The 18547-nt window shown below is 42.2% G+C and overlaps 1 protein-coding gene across 1 annotated transcript in view; it reads right to left on the reverse strand.

Annotated features, from left to right (window-relative positions):
• The window catches only part of KCMF1 (potassium channel modulatory factor 1), a 66236-nt gene that overhangs the window by 4320 nt on the left and 43369 nt on the right, over positions 1 to 18547 (reverse strand). The window contains exons 3-7 of the mRNA XM_032213144.1: positions 16426 to 16565; positions 10923 to 10938; positions 4237 to 4337; positions 1974 to 2148; positions 1179 to 1461 (exon numbers count right to left, since the gene is read on the reverse strand). Of these exons, the coding sequence (XP_032069035.1) occupies positions 1179 to 1461; positions 1974 to 2148; positions 4237 to 4337; positions 10923 to 10938; positions 16426 to 16565 (715 nt within the window). The remainder of the gene's footprint in view (positions 1 to 1178; positions 1462 to 1973; positions 2149 to 4236; positions 4338 to 10922; positions 10939 to 16425; positions 16566 to 18547) is intronic.

An 18547-nucleotide genomic window follows, 5' to 3' on the forward strand; every position in this document is an offset into this window, starting at 1 on the left:
TCCAGTTGATATTCTTTCATTAAAAATACTTTTAGATCAATAGTAGCAACATTAAAAAAGGAAATATTTTTCTACTTGCTTCTTTATGTATTTGTGATATTACATTGATTCTACATATTTTTTTACTGTTTGCCTACTAGAAAAATTTAGGTATTGCCAGCTGGAGGTAGCACTTGGGCCCCTGAGGCTCTTAAATCATGTGAAGTTGCTGTGCAAATAGAATAGATAATGGACAGCTTTCACATACAGATTTGTTGAAGAAATATGATGCATTCTACGTATACAGATCATGACTGTTATCATTGGTTGTGATGTGATTGTATATACAATTTAATAGTGCCTCTCTACATCTAAGCCTTTAGTTTTCACATGTTTTTTTAAATAGGCAGTCCTCACTTAACAACTGCAACTGAGCCCAGAAGTGACCTGTCATTAAGTGAGGACTATCTATTATTTGACTCAACTATTTAAAATCATTCTCTACACACATATACATGTATTGAAATTTGCTCTACTCCATGAACTTCAAAGTTGTTTTAAAATTTACAGTTTAAAATGGGCATTTATATATACATATATACACACACTTTTCTTCTCCTTTTTCTAGATTAAAGTTAAAGACATGATAAGACATGATATGACTTCAAAATTTATTATACGTTGATGCATAAGGATCAAAGAACGTAACAATTCTTTAAAAACATGCTACAGAAAACAAATTATTCATATTACTTGTAATAATATGAAATAAATCATTCCTGTGTTTGTTAGGGGTTTATCTGGTAAATTTTGATCAATAAAAATTCCATAGCCACAAAACCAAATTGAACAAAATGTGAAGTTCAGCTCCACAAAACTGCCAAACCTTTCATATATAAACAGTCTTCAGACTGTTGATTACTTTTCAAGGCACATGTTCTCAGCCTCTGTTGTTCCGTTTTAGTTTAAGTCACTTGCTGATCTCTGGAATATAAGCATACAGTATCTCCCTAATAGATGCAATTAGTCATGGGAAAAGTACACTCTCAATGTTAGCTGGATATTCCACATTGAATGAAAACCAATCTTCAGGAGGATTGGGGTGGGTGGAAGGATAGCATCACAATATACAATGGCAGCTTTGAATGCCTGGAGCAAAAAAAGAGAACAATCACGGTCATCTCACTAGAATGCATTACCTGGTAAGGAGAAATTGAGAGTTCTGGATAGCCTGCTGATTATTTTCTGCATTAGATGTGTTGGTTGTTGCTGTAGATTGTGTAACAGTGGTGGTGACACCACTCGTATTCGTACGCCTCGTTGCATTGCGTGCAGTCTCCAGTTGTTGCCTTGCTGCCTGTGCATGTTGTCTTTCTAATTGCAGCTGCATCTGCAACTGTTGTAACTGAGACGCCGAAGGACCAGAGGAATTGAGCTGTCCCCCTGCAGAACGCCTTACACCAGATAACTGAGATAAAAGCTCTGCCAACAAGAAAAGAAAAGAGACTAAAATCTATTCAAAAACCATGGCCATGCTGCTTTCCATTAACTTTGGATTTTTTGCTGCGACTGTGTGAAATACTCCTAACTACTGACAACCTCCAAGACATGGGCACTCTTGGTAAATGATAATTTCAACTAATAATATTAAACAGGACTCAAGCCAGAAAAGGAATAATGGATGGAAACTGAACAAGGGGGAACCTGGAAATAAGGAGAAATTTTCTGACAATCAACCAATGGAACAGCTTGCCTTCGGAGGTTGTGGGAGTTTCATCACTGGAGGCTTTCAAGAAGAGACTGGACTGACATCTGTCAAAAATGGTGTAGGGGCTGCTTGGGTTGGGGGTTGGACTAGATGACCTAAAAGGTTCCTTCCAACTCTGTTAATCTGTATCTACACAGTGACAAATCCTTGGTTTTTAGAAGTGGGTTTTGCTTCATTCAGAACACGGCGATGTGCAAGGAAAAGATGCAAATAATCGTGATCTTACCAGCTATAGGATCCATGGCTTCTCTATTGCTTGGAGAATACGAACTCTGTGATGATGAAAATCCACCAGTGGAACTGCTAGTAAAGTGCATGTTTGATCTACGTGCGCGGGGGCCACCCAATCCTCGACCTGGATGAAACATTCTACGTACATGCCGAACACCGCTGGATTCATCGTCACCAACAAGTTAACGAAAAAGCATCAACACAGAGCTGCAAACAAAGAAAACTTCCCCCACCCCCACCTAAAGAATCCCAAAAGTGCTTTTTCAAGAGGCAACTGGACTTTCCCTGTGGAACGATCTACCCGTAGAGATCCGGACCCTTACCACTCTCCCGGCCTTCCGTAAAGCCGTCAAGACCTGGCTGTTCCGGCAGGCCTGGGGCTGTTGATTGATATCCAGCCCCGCTTAGATGGAATGGATGATGTGGACTTTTAATTGTATTTTTATTCTTAAATTTTAAATGTTTCTTTTGTCTTGTTGTGAGCCGCCCAGAGTCCCAATGGGAGTGGGCGGCATACAAATTTTATTAAACTCGAAACTTTCTGGTCCAACACAACAAGAGCAAAGAACGACAAAAAGGCAAATTGTATACCCTACAGCTTAGACAGGAAAAAAAACACACAGAAAACAGTAAAACCAACCCAGATGGACAGTGACATGTCTCAGAAAACTGACAGACAGGTGAGAAATCTGTCTGACAGAGAGCTTATCCAAACAGAAAATAATGTTTTGGCCAAAGGTCTGAATTCTGCAGTAGTATCAGAACAGCTACCAATTGTAGATTTCTCTCGCAGCCACAGAGTCAGCCATTAAGAGCAATAAACTGGCAGAACCAGAAGAATTAATGGATGAAGGTATATGCAGCCCTCGCTGGTGCCAAAACACCCCCTTTCCAATCTCACAGTTCAAGAAAGGAAAGCAGTGACATCACTAGGAAGAAACCCAACATCACCATCCTGCTAGCTGATAAAGGAAGATGCACAGTCATCCTGAACATTACCAGAACGTCCAGTTGCCTCTTGAAAGAGCACCCGTGGGACAACCATGACCTGGATGACTTAGAATCTCCATAGACACCTCACCAAAGAACTTTAAAGACAAAAATAAAAGCTATTTAGTTAACTGCTACTTCATGGATTCATTTTTAATTTAATGTTACACAATTAGAAGAAACCTTACATTAAGACAAAGCCATACAATAAACCATCATCATGAAGTAACAGACAAAAGAGAGACCCACCTTAAGAATTTACAAAACACTGAAGGTTTCATGGGCAATGATTTGAAATGCCCATTAAAGTAGCCTTTCTTACATCCTGGCATCTAAATAAAGATTTGAATCTAACATTCTTCTGTATCTTGCTCTTAAGTACCTTGAACTGTGGCTAAAAAGCACTCATGAATGACAAAACCATAAAATTATCCTTGCAGGTGAAAACCTGCACATTTTTATCTGAAGATCTCTTGATTAAACAATTTGCTTATATAATATTTAGCAAATTAAATCACAGCAGTCAGTTCATTATGCTTTCTATACCAAAGGAAACTATTCACATAGGTTTCTAGGAACAATTCTTCAAATAGGAATTCATTAGTAAGGCCAATCCTTGACTTACAACGGTTGGTTTAATGGCCACTCAAAGTTACAACGGCACTAAAAAAGGGACTTATAATCATTTTTCACACTTACGACTGTTGTATCATCTTCAAAGTCATGTGATCAAAATTCATATGACTCATATTTCCGATAGCTGCACATGTCCCAGGGCCATGTGATTCTTTTATGTCACTTAGCAACATAAATTTTGGGCTCAACCGTGTTTGTAAGTCAAGAACCATTTGCACATGTATATTTTCATCTTTCTTCTAGGAGTTCAATATAGATCTCTTAGGAATCTTAATTCTCACAATAAGGTCGACTGAGAAGAGATGAGAAGATGCCACTAAAGGAACAATATGGTAAACTGGGGCTTTTAACCCTGACTCCTAATCCAGTCTAATGCTTGAACTACACCTCTTTAGATGACAAATTTTGAAGTCTTTCTTTAAGGGTCGAAAAATAAACTTATTATATAATTAATCAATTTTGCACAAAGTGATCAACCACAGCTTCTTGGACGTAGCTATCAACTCAAACCATGTCCTCTTGGACAATGCCTAACCTGTATGTTAATAAAATAACCTAGTTCAAAATTAACTTCTTTAATGCGTTACAACAATAATTATCCTGTTGTTTCTTCTTAATTTAGGAAAGGATATTAAATCTCTAGGAGCTCTGTGTTCCAGTGTAAGATGAGCGGCAAAGTCATCTGTTACGTGATTGGGATCTCCTCCAGGTAATGCTGCACATATGGACAAATCTGAAAATGATAAAAAGTTAGAAAGTCTATCTGCATTATGGTCTTCAACAACAAGAAATCTCTAGCAGGAGCTGCCACATTAAAGAGCACAAAGCACTTAAATAAATTGGAATGCTAACTTAAGAAAAATATACCAAGAAGTGGGTACGAGGGCAAGAAAAATTAAACATGTATGCATGCAAGACTAAATATTCATCTATCAATGCTGCCAATGTATGCATCAAATCTGATAAATAACTGTAATAAACTGTTATCCAATTCTGTTTTTTTAAGCAAGAATCTAATAACTGTTCAGTATGATTATGCTTTGACATCATCTGTAGATTTTTATAACATCCGGTAGCTATGAAACATTACTGCCACCGAGTGGGTCAGCAAAACCTCCTGAAAGCTACAACTGCATAAACTGATAGATGAAAGGTGATGAAATAGATAGGCACAAAAAAAGCACTGGTATTTTTAAAATATTAGTGGTTCTGGTTTTTTTGTTTTTTTTTTGTAATTTTGTGTTAGGGTTTTATGTATTCATTCCCTATGAAGCCAAATAAAACATTATTGCTATAGAGTTTGTTGTATTTATTGTATACTTTATTTTTTCTTTATTTCCAGGGCATATTACAAAATAAAACATTAACATACACTATTTTCTACACTTTAATTCTTCAGGATTTCTACATGTTTGTATATGTCTCAGAGGTAGTTCAGAAAATGAATGGCCCTTACAATATGCTCACCCTTCTAATTTAGAGTAAAGAGATAAAAAAATCAAATTGGGAGAAGGGCTTTTGTGCCTGCCAAAGGAGCATCTGTAGATATCACCATGCAGGCAAAACTTTGCATTAGAGATGTATAGTATTAAAAATTCCTCATTATAATCATATTTACGATGGTATCAGTCCTTAAATTAGCATTAAGTCCATGCCATCACCTTTTTATTATAATGCTGTTAACAATAAGAAAAAATCAAGAAAATATTCAAAGGTAACAACATTACACAAATGGAAAGCTCAACATTTTTATTTTATTTATTTAATGTCTGTCCTGTGATTTATCAGCATTGCTGAATATACTGTATTTTTCAGAGTATAAGACGCACCAAGATTTTGAAGAGGCAATTAAAAAAAAAAATATTGCACTCTGCAGACCTTGCAAAACGGGCCCGTTTTTTTGTCAAAAAAAGGGCATGCATAGCCTTTAGGAAGCTTATAGAGTGCTCCTGGGGGCGTGGGGAGCAAAAAACGGCCCATTTTTTGCTCATTTTTGCCCTCTCCAGCCCCCAGGAGCACTCTGGAAGCTTCCTAAGGCTTCCTCCAAAACGGAAGCCTCGCTGAGCGCTGAGGATTCCAGAGAAGGGTGACGGACCCACCTGGTGGTGGGGGAGCCTCCTGCCTGGGCTGGGAAGTACTGGGGGCGACGGGCACTTGGTCACGTCTGTGTATCCCTTTGGCTATGCCCTGAGAGATGGCAACGGGCAACCACCGCCTGCATGCGGGTGGATAAACTTGGGTTCCTGAGCTAAACCAGTGTCCGGCCCAATGGGGTCCCTGGAAGGAGGGGAAACTTGTTGGGACAGGATGGGATCCGCGAGCCACCCAGGGTTAGGATCCTCAGGAGCGAGCCCTGACTCAGAAACGCCATGAAAGGACAGGAGAATCCGGTTCTGCCAGAGACCTATCTGGGGAGTCCACTTCCTCATCAATCACTGACAGACAATCCCCCCTTGGAAATGGTAGAATGACTGGCCCAACAGGAGAGGTAAGCTTAGGGGTCTCCCTCACTCCCTGGCGTTGGGCTGCCGCCTCTCTGCATCCCTAGTCGCCACTGTGGAAGGTGCCTTATAGCAGTGTTTTTCAACCACTGTGCCGCGGCACACTAGTGTGCCGTGACATAGTGTAAGGTGTGCCGTGGGAAAAAACACCCGCCGGGTAGTTTTCAGCGGAGCTCTTCAAAACAAGACTTGTTGAATTCCACAGGTTTTGAGGCCATTCACTTCCAAAAAAACCCACTGCTTCCCCCGCCGTTTCGGGGAGCGCTGCAGATTGGTCTGCTTGACAACCCCAGCCGGGGATTCCGGGATAGCGTTCGCCGGCACCACGCAAATGCCCGCTGACTTGCACCTGGCTCCTCCGGGCTTATTTCCCGGCAGAGAAATCAGGACAAGGAGATTGAACGCAAAGCAAGAGGAACAAAGCCAGCATCCCCGCTTTCCTAGCAATGTCTCCTCCTCCTCCCGTTCCCGTCACCCTCCCGCAGGCAGATTTTGGCCCAGACAAGCCGACGGGGCTCTTCTCGTCCGGGAAGGGAGGAAGGGGCAAGGTTTCAAGGCAAACTCGGGAAGGGGAAATCGCAAAGCTGGAACGGGAGACCTTCCGCGATGAACACGAGCCCAAAGGGGCAACTCCGCGCATGAGCCTCGCCCTGAACCTGAAAGGCAGAAGACCGCAGGACTCCCATGCGCTCCCCCCACTCCAGCAAAAGCAGCGCAGACGCTGCTCTCTTCCCTGCGCTGCCTCAGAAAGGGAGCCCAAGCCCCGCCGCCCCAAGCGCAGTTTCTCCCGCGATCACCCCACCTCTGCCGCCTCTTCCCTGCGGCGCCTCGGGGAGCAGCTTTGCTCCCCCCGTCAAATTCACTGGACTCGCTCCTGTAGGATGGCTCCGAAGCTAAAGCACAAGCTATACTCATGCAAAACAGTTCCAAGATTTTGAATGCCCTCAATTGGTCCTCTCCCAATACTGTTCCTATACTTCAATGATGCTGTTGTTAGCTTTCAGTTTTGGAATAATGAGTGAGGAACTAGGTAATACCTACCTCATACCCTTGGATGGATGCTAGCATTCTAGGAAGTATAATCTCAAGAGAGTGGATTTTAAATTGATAAATGATTTATACTTCACAAAAGACAATTGCAAATTGAGATAATTGTAAATTGAGAAGATATAGTCAATATAGGCACAGAGTTAAATATTTTTAACATTTTCTAATGGTGGTGTGCCTCGTGATTTTTTTCGTGAAAAAAAGTGTGCCTTTGCACAAAAAAGGTTGAAAAACACTGCCTTATAGGGATGACTATCCTGACTGGCCACCCTGCCCTTCCTTACACCCTTGCCGCTGCCTGCAGAAGTTCCCTTGCTAGGGGCTTGAGAGGGCCTGGTCTACCGTCAGGGGAGTCAGATGGGCCAGGGTGCTCCATGGCCTGATGGCACAATCTTCAGACAAGAGGCCAATACAGGTGGAGACCAGGTGATGAAGGAGACTATGGTGGCTGATGCTGGATCAGATGACACACAGGTATTGTGGAATCAGGAACAGTTCATGGAAAAAAAGCCAGAGGAGTAAACTGGGGCTGTGCAATCCAGCCACTCAACGGGAGGTGAGAAGGTGGAAAAGCAACTGAGGCTGCAAGACCAGACAGATAAGGCAGGGAGAGACAGTGGATATAATTAGAGGCTCTCCCTGTGCCGGTGTATGACCTCCAGGTGGCCAAGACACCAGCGCCGCTTGGGGAGAAGTTGTGGGTGGCAGTGAACCAGCCGGAGACCCCGAAACAAGGCCAGCTAACCACCCTGCGGCTATCTGCTGAAGCGGGCTGAGCGGGAAAACCAATGGAAAAGATGCAAATTTTAGGCCTTTCCCAAATGGCCACTGCTCCGGTGCGAGGGAGAAGGAGATAAAGATGGCGGCCACAAGTTTTAAAACGGCCGTGCACCTCTCCGCGGCAGGCTGTCCTCCAAAAGACAAAAAAAGGGTGGGGATCAACTAAAAAGCAAACCGCCAGCAGCCTCACCGCCCCTTCCATGCTTTAAGGCAGATACGGCAGCTCCACCACCATGCCTACCTCCGAGTCTTGAGGAGAAGACAAACGACGAGAAGAAAAAAACAATGAGTCGTCCCGTAACTTGTGTTGCCTGGATGCCCCAAGTGTTGCCAAGGAGACGCCCGACAAGAATTGTTTGGTTTGTCATCGCTGAAAGACCTTCCCTTAAGTTATAATGTACCAGGAAACATCACGTGATACTTTAACTATCCAACTATCCGCCAGGGAGCGGAGGCTGCGGAAGGGAGCGGAGACAGCACACTGGCCGGATTTGCAAGCAAAGACAAGCCCTGAATGCTCGCTCGAGTGCGATTCCTAAATGATTATTTAGGCAGCAGGACCCCCGTCGTCCGACCTGACCCTTGGCCTCGTCCACGACCTCCGTTCAAAGGCTATCTCTATTTCTAACTGTGCCGGGAGAGTCCCAGCTTTTGCGGCTGGAATGGTGCTGGTGCTGGCGTTAGGTGCTTGCGTTTTTCGGAGGGAGCAGCCCGAACAGAGGAGCAATGATGGAAAATGCCGCTGCTGCACCGTTGGGGCAGGTTTAGTCCACCACAGCCCGGCGCTGTTTCGGGGTTCGCAGAGCGAGTGCAGCAGCACAGAGTCAAGCTGAAATGGGTGCGGCCCGAGGCGGCCGGGCTGCGCGGCGCCATGCGTGTTGGGCCAGCTGCAACGAGGTGCCTGCCGGCTACTTGCTGCCGCCCGCCGCTGCTCACGATGGCCAGACGGACCGCTTTGCCTTCCACCTGCCCATGCTTTGGGACCACGATGCTCGAGTTCGCACGTTCGCTACCGCGTGGCCGACACTGAGTATTGGGACAACAACAACGACGGCCACAACTACAAACTGCGCCGCTTTCAGGCCCCGCAGAGGAGAACAAGGAGCTCCCCCCCCAACTACCACCGGCTCCAGCCGCCTCGGACTCGCGCTGACTCACGTCTCCACTCCGGCACGGGGCCTCTCCTCTGCTGCTTCCCGCAGCCTGGCCCGAGACCGGGCCCTCGTCCGAGCCCCGCAGGGAAGGCGCTCCATCTCAGTTTCAGCTCCTCCCCTCTTCCCTCCCTCCTCTTCTCCCCATCCCAACCTCTTTCCCCTTTCGGGACATTCCATTTTTTTCTTTTTTTACTGTTCTTAAATTATTTTAATTGCCATCGATTTAGGAACGGCATTTTTAGCTGGTTTGCTGGTGTATGAGTGTATGAATGTGAGAGAAAGTGTGCCCACTTTTAATTTAATTTATTGTATTTTAATAACTATTGTGGGGTGTGTCTGAAGAGAGTGTTTCATTGGTGAGTATGATAGGACTGGGAGTCCCCTCCACTGATGTGCAGAAGCAGAAGTGGATGGGGGCCCAGACTCGCCTCCCGTCCTGGTGTGAATGGTACACGTGGCCTGCCGGAAGAATGGGGGCCATGGGGGAGGGGGCCTCTACGGGGATGGGGGGATGTTAAAGCATTTCGGTTACGACTGGGAGGGGCAGATATGACGGGAGCTGTAGGGCTAGCCATTACCGGGGAAGAAGGACTCACTATATTACAGCGATTCCTTGTTCCGGCTCCTCAGGCTCAACTCAAGGACCTGGTGGCAGAGGAGTACAGGGCCCTGGTCTCAGGTTGTTGTTCCTAAAGGCCAGGTCGGTTGTGAACAAAGCCCCCCTCATCTGGGATTTAATACTAGATGAGGAGGCAGACCTGGCATGTATAACCAAAACCTGGCTGGGCCAAGAGGGAGGAGTCCCACTCTCAGAAATGTGTCCAGATGGGTTTCAGGTGCTTCACCAACCACGACACCAGGGAAGGGTGGAGGAGTAGCAGTTATCGTCCGAAGGCCGTTAGTTCCTCGCAGGATCCCTGCCCCAGAGATTGTGGGGTGTGGAGTCTCTCCTCTTGAAGTTAGACCTAGGGGTTCAATTGGGCTTGCTGTTGACGGACCTGCCTCCCAGCTGCATCACGACAGCCCTGCCTGTGCTGCTGGAGGCAGTAGCCGGGTTGGCGGTGGAGTTCCCCAGACTAATAGTACTGGGGGACTTTAATCTGCCGTCTCTCGGTGAACACTCAGATGGGGCACAGGAGTTCATGGCTTCCATGACAACCATGGACTTAACCCAGGTAGTTCAGGGTCCGACTCATAGAGCGGGACACACGCTTGACCTTGTATTTCTCTCGGGGCAGTGGAGACGTGATCTCGAGTTAAGGGGAATAGAGACCTTGCCCTTGTCATGGTCAGATCACTCCTTGCTGAGGCTTGACTTCAGGACGCTACTCCCCCATTCCAGGGAGGTGGAGCCGATTAAGTGGTTCCGCCCCAGGCGCCTGATGGACCCGGAAGGATTTCAGAGGGAGGTTGGAGAGATACCTGACTCCCTTGTCCGCAATCCGGCCCAGTCTTTGGTCATTGCCTGGAACATTGCGGCGGCTGGAGCATTGGATCGGATTGCGCCTTTGAGGCTCCTCCGCAGCAGTGGATCCAGGAGGGCACCTTGGTTTACCGAGGAACTCCAGGAGATGAAGCGCCAAAAGAGACGCCTAGAGCGACATTGGAGGGCTAGTAACTCTGAATCCGATCAATCACTATTAAGAGCCTTTATTAGGACTTATCTAGTGGCGATATGGGCGGCAAAATGTACGCATTTCCGCTCTTATTGCGTCCGCGGAATCTCGCCCAGCAGCCCGTTTAGGGTGACCCGATCCCTCCTGAAAGGTGAGGAGGCGGGGAATCCCCTGCAGGGAAGAGCTGAAGAGTTCATTCAGTTCTGTCGGATAAATTCACTTAGATTCGGACAGACCTGGACTCCGCTGGGCAGTACCAGCCGGGATGCCAAGGGCTAGTCTTAATCGGATTTCTGGGATGAGTTTGAATTTGTCACCACTGAGGAAGTGGACAAGGCCATGGGAGCGATAAGTGCCTCCACCTGTTTATTGGACCCGTGCCCCTCCTGGCTGGTTTTCGACCAGCAGAGAGATGACACGAGGCTGGCTCCAGACGATTACTAATGCATCTTTGCAGGAGGGGTCTTTCCCGCAACTATTAAAGGAAGCAAGTGGTAAGACCCCTCCTCAAGAAGCCTTCCCTGGACCCAGCTATTTTAAAAAACTATCGTCCTGTCTCCAAGCTTCCTTTTTTAGGGAAGATTGTTGAGAAGGTGGTGGCACTTCAACTCTGACGGACCTTGAATGAATTATTTAGACTCCTTTCAGTCCGGTTTCAGGCCTGGGTACAGCACGGAAACCGCTTTGGGTCGCCCTGACCGATGATCTCTGGTGGGGGAAATTATGCTGGAGCTCACAAAAACAAGTCCTGAGTGGCAGACTGAGGAAAAATTCTGGCGCCAAGTAACACCAGGAGGCATGGCCAAGGAAAAAGATTCCTCAGTCCCAGGGCAACCAGACTGATTTAACCCGTTGCTTGGACTCTCCAAGTGGTGCACAGGAAAATGGCATGCCAGCCTAAGTTTGGGACAGGCCTTCCTTGCCATTCAGGCCATTTTGCCTCTAATGATAAGGCTTGAATCAAGGAGAGCTCCCAAGTTATATATTTTGTTATTTCAGAAGAAGCACAGCTTCCTCTGTGCATTTTCCAAATTTCTTGGTCTATCTATCTATCCACATTCTTTTATCTATCTAGGTTCAGGGTTTTTGCCCTTATCTGGTCACCAGTGGCTCCAGGCAACTTTCAAACATCTGTACAATCTTTTTCTGGTGGAAAGGAGAAATAGAGTCCAGTGTCAATCAGTATACTGATTGAGGCAGTACTCTAAATCTCTGGATAATTGTTCCCAATGCTTTATGTAGATACGAACAGGAGGGGGAAACCATTAGAATCAAGTACTTTGGGCCAAAATATAAATGTCTCATTGCCATTCTCTGGTGGCAGCTCTGCAGGTAGAAATTATACCACTTTAACATATTCCTGTAATTCTCTACACTAGACCACACTGTAAATATCCTAAGACTTTATTCATGCAGATGCATTAAATACATGTTTGAGTTACAACAAGAAATCACAGACAATAAAAGTTATAAACAGGTAAGTCAAAATAGCTTTCAAAATTTCATCCCAGAATCCAAGTTCAATAAATAGAGAATCTGTGTGGAAGAATGTTACTATTCTCATGGCCTGTTTGTGTGATTTAATGAAGCAGGCAAGTTGGTACATTATGTACAGAATTTTAGACAAGATGGCCTTTGAGCCAATTCAGCTCATTTGAGTTGTTCCTATAAGAATTTCTTTTTTCAATAATATATATTCTTTTCCCAATAAACACAGTTATATATAACTGAAGGGAAAAGGAACATACTAAGGAAGTTCTTTAATTGACTGCCACTCAAATCCACACCAAATATGTTCGAATGTGTAGCTCAGCACTTACCTATAAAGACTCCATTCTCTTATTACTAAGTGTTTACATGCAAATAGACTCTAATATGGGCAACATTAATAATACCTGCTATATCATTCTTAAAGTAAAAGTAAACAGCATTCTTTTAAGCTCTTTCTTATAACAGAACAAAGAAACTATACGGATGTTAATATAAATTAATTTTTTCCTGGATGCCCCAGTCAAAAAAATGGCCAATCAAATTATCAAGAACTCATATATGTGCACACATTGAAATATGTAGAGTCTAAATGCAACCGCATAGGAAGGGTAATATAGGTCTTATAGGATAACAGGAATTGTGTGATAACATAAATGAAATAATGACTGATTGGTGTTGACATTAAAGTGACTATGTAGATACATTTCTAGGATGAGCACTCGCGGTCCCTGAAAGGTGCATTCACTGCTGGCTGTCCTCTTTCCTTTCCCTCTGCTTTTTCCAGTAGTTATAGATTTCTCAAGGGAGCTGGGACTTCACAACCATGTGTCCAAACATAATCATTTGAGACTAGTCATTTGTGCCTCAAATGAGAAACTCTGAATTGAGATGTTTTGTGATCCAGTTATCTGCTTTCTTGGGTATTTATAGTATTCAAGAAGTATTCAAGGAAGAAGGCGGGGCTTAGCAGTGAGAAGACGGACTTTCAGGCTATTCCTGGATCTCCTTCTATTCCAAAGCATTTGGATGGTTCCTTTTTGGACCAAGCTGTCCCGAAGAGACAGTGAAAGGTAGGGGGAGACCCAGTGGTCCCAGAGACCATTCGCAAAGTCTCTGGGGACCTGAAAAACCTCCTTTGCCAGTGACTTCCGGATTAGCCACAAGGCTAACTGAAACTGCAGACAGCCCTATAGAAAGAGGAAAGTGTTTCCAGCTGGTAATAATATTTTATTATTCAAAGACAAACGGACCGCCTAAAATTCAAACGAATTTAAATTAAGAACAGAAGAATCTAGCGGCGATTTTGATCTTTTTAATGATTTTTGGACGGTGGTATCCTACCTTTTAAATGTTATTCACACGGACAATGGATAGATTACTTCAACATCTCCTCTGATCTTCTGCAAGCGGGCTGTAAACCAATTCACTATAATTGGCTGTTTACAACTTGACACTTTTATTGCTTGGCTGTATTGGCTTAAGATCTGATAAGATTGCACAGCTTTCAGTCCTGCTTTTACTTGTAAATACTTCAGAGCTCTCAAGAAAAAAATACTAACTGCGTACAAACATGGCGTCTGTTCAAGCGTCTATTCAAATGATTTTTTCAGCACTACAGAAACTGTCTGACACACAAGATAGAATTCAGAGAAAATTGGATTATTTGGTGTTTTTTGGCAACAAAATATGAGGAAAAAACTGAGAATGTTTTTCAAATACAAAATAAGAATGTCGGAGATAAAGAACCTGATACTCATGATAATGGTTTACTTCTGAGGGAGGAAAGAATGGAATGTTGAAGAGGAATTAAACGGACAGAAAATGTACTTCAAAAGACGGGGCGCGGAGGAGTGGGAAGCATCAAAGAATCCACAGTTTATGAAATACCATCTGCAAAACATTTGATACCACCACTGAGAATTAAAGACAAACTGATCAAGGAAATAAAGAGGGAATAAAGAGAGGCATTACAGACAAAAAAGTGCAAAGATTTCTTCGTATGGACTTGCTCATAAAGATGTTTGGAGAACTGGACCCACAAAAGGCAGCAGATATAAGACTGTTCTGTTATTGGAGAGATACAGGTTGATAGATGGAAGAGTATAACTTAAAATTAGCTAAACTTAGTTAAATTCATTTGCAATAGGTAGATGAATAAAATTGATAATGATAGTAATGTATACAATGTTGAGTTGATATGATAAGTAATAATTGGATATGAGAAGGGAAGGTTGGAAAGATATTTGGACTATATATAAAGATTATTAATAACAATAATAATTATTATAAAAAATAAAATAAAACTATACACAGTTAAATCTTAAATAATAGGGAAAATGCTATGACATAGGATATAATTAATTAAAAAAGGAGAATGATAATAATTTATACATGGAGGATTAAATTTTTGGTATTAAATATTATGGATGTTTAGCTAAAACAGGATATGAGGACATTATGTTAATGGAGGATTTTATAAATAAGTAAATGAAATGCCAGCATGTTATGGATTAAATCTTGGTATAGTTAAGGATGAAGGATGTTAAATAACTGTAGTCAACTAAAAGTGGAGGTATGATGATGTTAATATAGTAAACATTTGAGTTACGACATTCGAATTAATATGAATTAATGGAAGAGATGCACAAATTTTTTTTTGTAACCAGCTGATATACTTTTTTATAACATATACTTGTTGTGTTTTATTTTCTTTTTTTCTGTGTTTTTTTTAATTGTTGTGTATATCAAATATATAAGTGCATATACAATAGAGAGATACAAAGTGTGTCTGTTGGGGGGGAAATATAGTTAGGATAGATTAACAAAGGTAAGGGAATAAGAAATGATACTAAATTATATCTGGTTGGCGGAAGTACCATCCCAAGGAAACGTAAATTGAGATTTAAAGTAGAAACACCAACAATAGTAGAAAAAGAAAGGGAAAAAAGAGGAGAAAATGAAAGGAAGATGGGGAAAGAAGAAAGAGGTAAGGAGAGGAGGATGGAAAGGAGAGAAAGAGGAGGAGGGAGGGTAGAAAGGGGGAAGAGGAAGAGCAGGAACAGGAGAAAGGTACGGGAAGAAGGAAGGGGAAGGAGAGGAGGAAGGAGGAATGTAGAGAAGGGAAGGAAAGAGAGGGAGAAAGGAAAGGGAAAGGAAAAGAAGATGGAAGGGAGAGAAAAGGAAGGAAAGAGGGTAGGAAGGGAAAAAGGAAGAGTAGGAGCGAAGGAGAGACAAGGGAAGAAGGAAGGGGAAGGAGAGGATGAAGGAAGAAAGTAGAGAAGGGAGAGAGGGTGAAAGAAAGAGGTAAGAAGAGAAGGATGGAAAAGAGAGAAAGAGGAGGAGAGAGGGTAGGAAAGGGATAGGGATGAGGAAGAGGAGAAAGGTACAGGAAGAAGGAAGGGAAAGGAGAGCAGGAAGGAAGAAAGTAGAGAAGGGAGGAAGGGAGAAAAGAAAGGAAAATAAGGTGGTGTTATAACAGGAGGAAGGGATGGTAAACAAAGCAACCCAAACCGTATATTATAACCTATTAAATGAAATAATAAATGTATAAGAATGATAAATGTTAAAACACTTGTAACCAAATGACATGCTATATGTGATGATGGGTTTTTCTTCTGTTTTGGTTTTGTTTTGTTTTGTTCATTGTTGTGGGTATGTGTGTTTATGTAACAAAAAAATAAACTAAAAAAAAAAAAAAAGAATCTTCTCCGACATGGAAGTTCAAAAGCAAAATTCTATCCCTGCTTTTCCAAAATCCAACTTTTGTTTCCATTGAGGGCCAAAGGGGAAAAAAATCACTGCCTGCACAATTCTAACATTTGTACATAAAATCATGTCATGGAATCCAAGTATCTTTTCCAAGGCTTTCACTACTGCCTTACAAAGTGCGAGTCTGCATTTTTCACTGACTCTGCTTTAATGATAAATCTATTTTTCGTAATCATTCATTGTTTAAGAATAGCAAGCCTTTACCTGCATCCAGAGTTCATTTATATTTTTCCATGTAAAAACAATAGATTGCATCAGCTACATTTGGAGATAAGATCAATGAATTTTAAATGTAATGATTCTGTTAACTATTGTTTTCCTCTAACAGTACAACATGAAAAATATGTGTTTTATATTATTTTAAGGCGTTTATATCTCTTACACTGTGCAAAGAAATCCGGGCACCTTGCAACAAAAAATATTAATTTCTGTTATTAATTGAGGAGTATGGCTATTATAATTACCACTTCTGTTGATGTTTCTGCATGTTCTGAAGTAACATGTTCTTGAAGAGATGTTTCCGTATAACCCATTTTTCCACAATATGGACAAGTAAAAGACTGTGGCTGCTCTACAGAGAAAGCTTCTCCACCATAGTACAAATCTGAAATAATAAAGAACATGACAACTACAATCAAAACAAATTATCATGTTGGAAATATAGAAAATATTCTTTTTTAAAAAGCTTTTAAGAACTATTTAGCCCAACATACAATTTACTGGACTGAACTTTCTGAATATAAAACTACTAATATTTACCATTCAAAAGCAAAATGAACCACACATAACTTCAGCTAGCTAATATTATCCTATTTTTCTCTATCATGGTTACATGTTATAATCACATTATTTTAAACTACAAGCATCAATGCTATTGATCAATCTATAACCTGAATTTTTGTAGTACACAAATTGATCCAACCCTACTGAATACTGGTAGCATCTACTTTCTCTTTGCTTCCTGTATTGAGAACACATGAATGCCAGCAACTATTAAGACATTTTGAAGTAATGATATACATTATTATTTCCTCAAAATTTTATAGCATTTATATAGTCTGACTCTTAGGGAAGGTTCATAACTAAACAAGTAAGAGAAAATTTCAAGCTGAAATATAAACAGCCATTCTTCGCCGTTGTTCAAACTGAAATACCGACAGTACATAGGTTATAACCACTTGTTCAATGACTGTTCAAAGTTATGTTCAAATGGTGAAGAAGTAGTAATTACGACCTGTCCTCGAGCAGTTCAAGCAGTTGCAGTATCCCAACGGCTGCAATCCTGGTACTTGATGCCAGGCTTTCAATTATGATGCTGCAGAATTCTGCAGTTACATGATTGCAATTTCCAATGTGATTGCAAATTCTTGCTGGCTTCCCTCAAGCAAAGTCAATGGGGAAACTGGCAGGAAATTGGAAGCTACCCCAGCCACTTTTTCACCTATCTGCACTCTGTAGCATCTGCCTGAAGCACCTCCCCCCCATCCTCTGGAGAACCTGCCCCCCCCCCCCTGGAATTCCAGTCTCTTTCTGTTTAGTGACTGATATGGTTCTGGGGTTGTGATAGCGACCAGGACAGCAATGCAATTGTGTGACATTCCACTGTGTGACAGCATTACTTCATGATGAAAATTCTGGTCTCCATTGTAGAACTCTTCTTAAAATATAAAACTTCTCCATTCAAATCCAAGTGGAATTATTTGCTATGCCCCCTGACAAATGTTGCACTGCAAATTAACAAATGCCACCAGTGGGCACTCTGTGTCTTGTAAACCTTCTGCAATACTAAATCATATTTTTACAGACCACAAAACTGCTCCAAATCCCCAAATAATCTTTTTTCATTATCCAAGTTGTTGGTTTCTTGGATCCGCAACATGACTGCTCTCTATGAGAGAATGAATATATGTGAGCTCTTACTAGCTATGTGGGCAAAAAACTTCCTAACAATGATGAATTTCATGTATCAGCTATATATTTGATGGCTTGATATTATGAATAATAAGATGCCATACCCACAATTGAAATAACTATATGAGCCCAGGTGGATATTTCCCATAACTTAATTGTGCTACAGCAGCCTCTTAGCAAAATATTAAATCACGGTTAAGGAACAACAATTCTGATCAACTCAAATTTTAAACCAGCAATACAGATAGTTCTTAAATTATAAACTACAATTGGTACCAGAATTTCCATTGCTAAGCAAGGCAGTTGTTAAGTGAGTTACATCCAATTTTATAACCTTTTTTTGCCACAGTTGTTAAGTGAATCGTGTGAACATTAAGGAAACCCAGCTTCCCCTATTGCCTTTGCTTGTTGGAAGCTGGTTGAGAAGGTCATCAATTACAATCACATGACACCAGGATGCTGCAACTATCTTAAATACATACTGTTGGCTAAGTACCTGAATTTTGATCATGTGACCATGGGGAAGTCACTTTTTCCAGTGCTGTTGTAATTTTAAATAGTTGCTAAATGAATGGTTGTAAGTTGAGGACTACCTGCATTATTTGTTATTATCAAGTAGTTAGAGAAATCGCCACTTTTAGCAGGGAAGAAGCTCTGACTGCCTTTCCACAAAAC

The sequence above is a fragment of the Thamnophis elegans genome, chromosome 3, assembly GCF_009769535.1.
Source record: "Thamnophis elegans isolate rThaEle1 chromosome 3, rThaEle1.pri, whole genome shotgun sequence".
Lineage (NCBI taxonomy): Eukaryota > Metazoa > Chordata > Lepidosauria > Squamata > Colubridae > Thamnophis > Thamnophis elegans.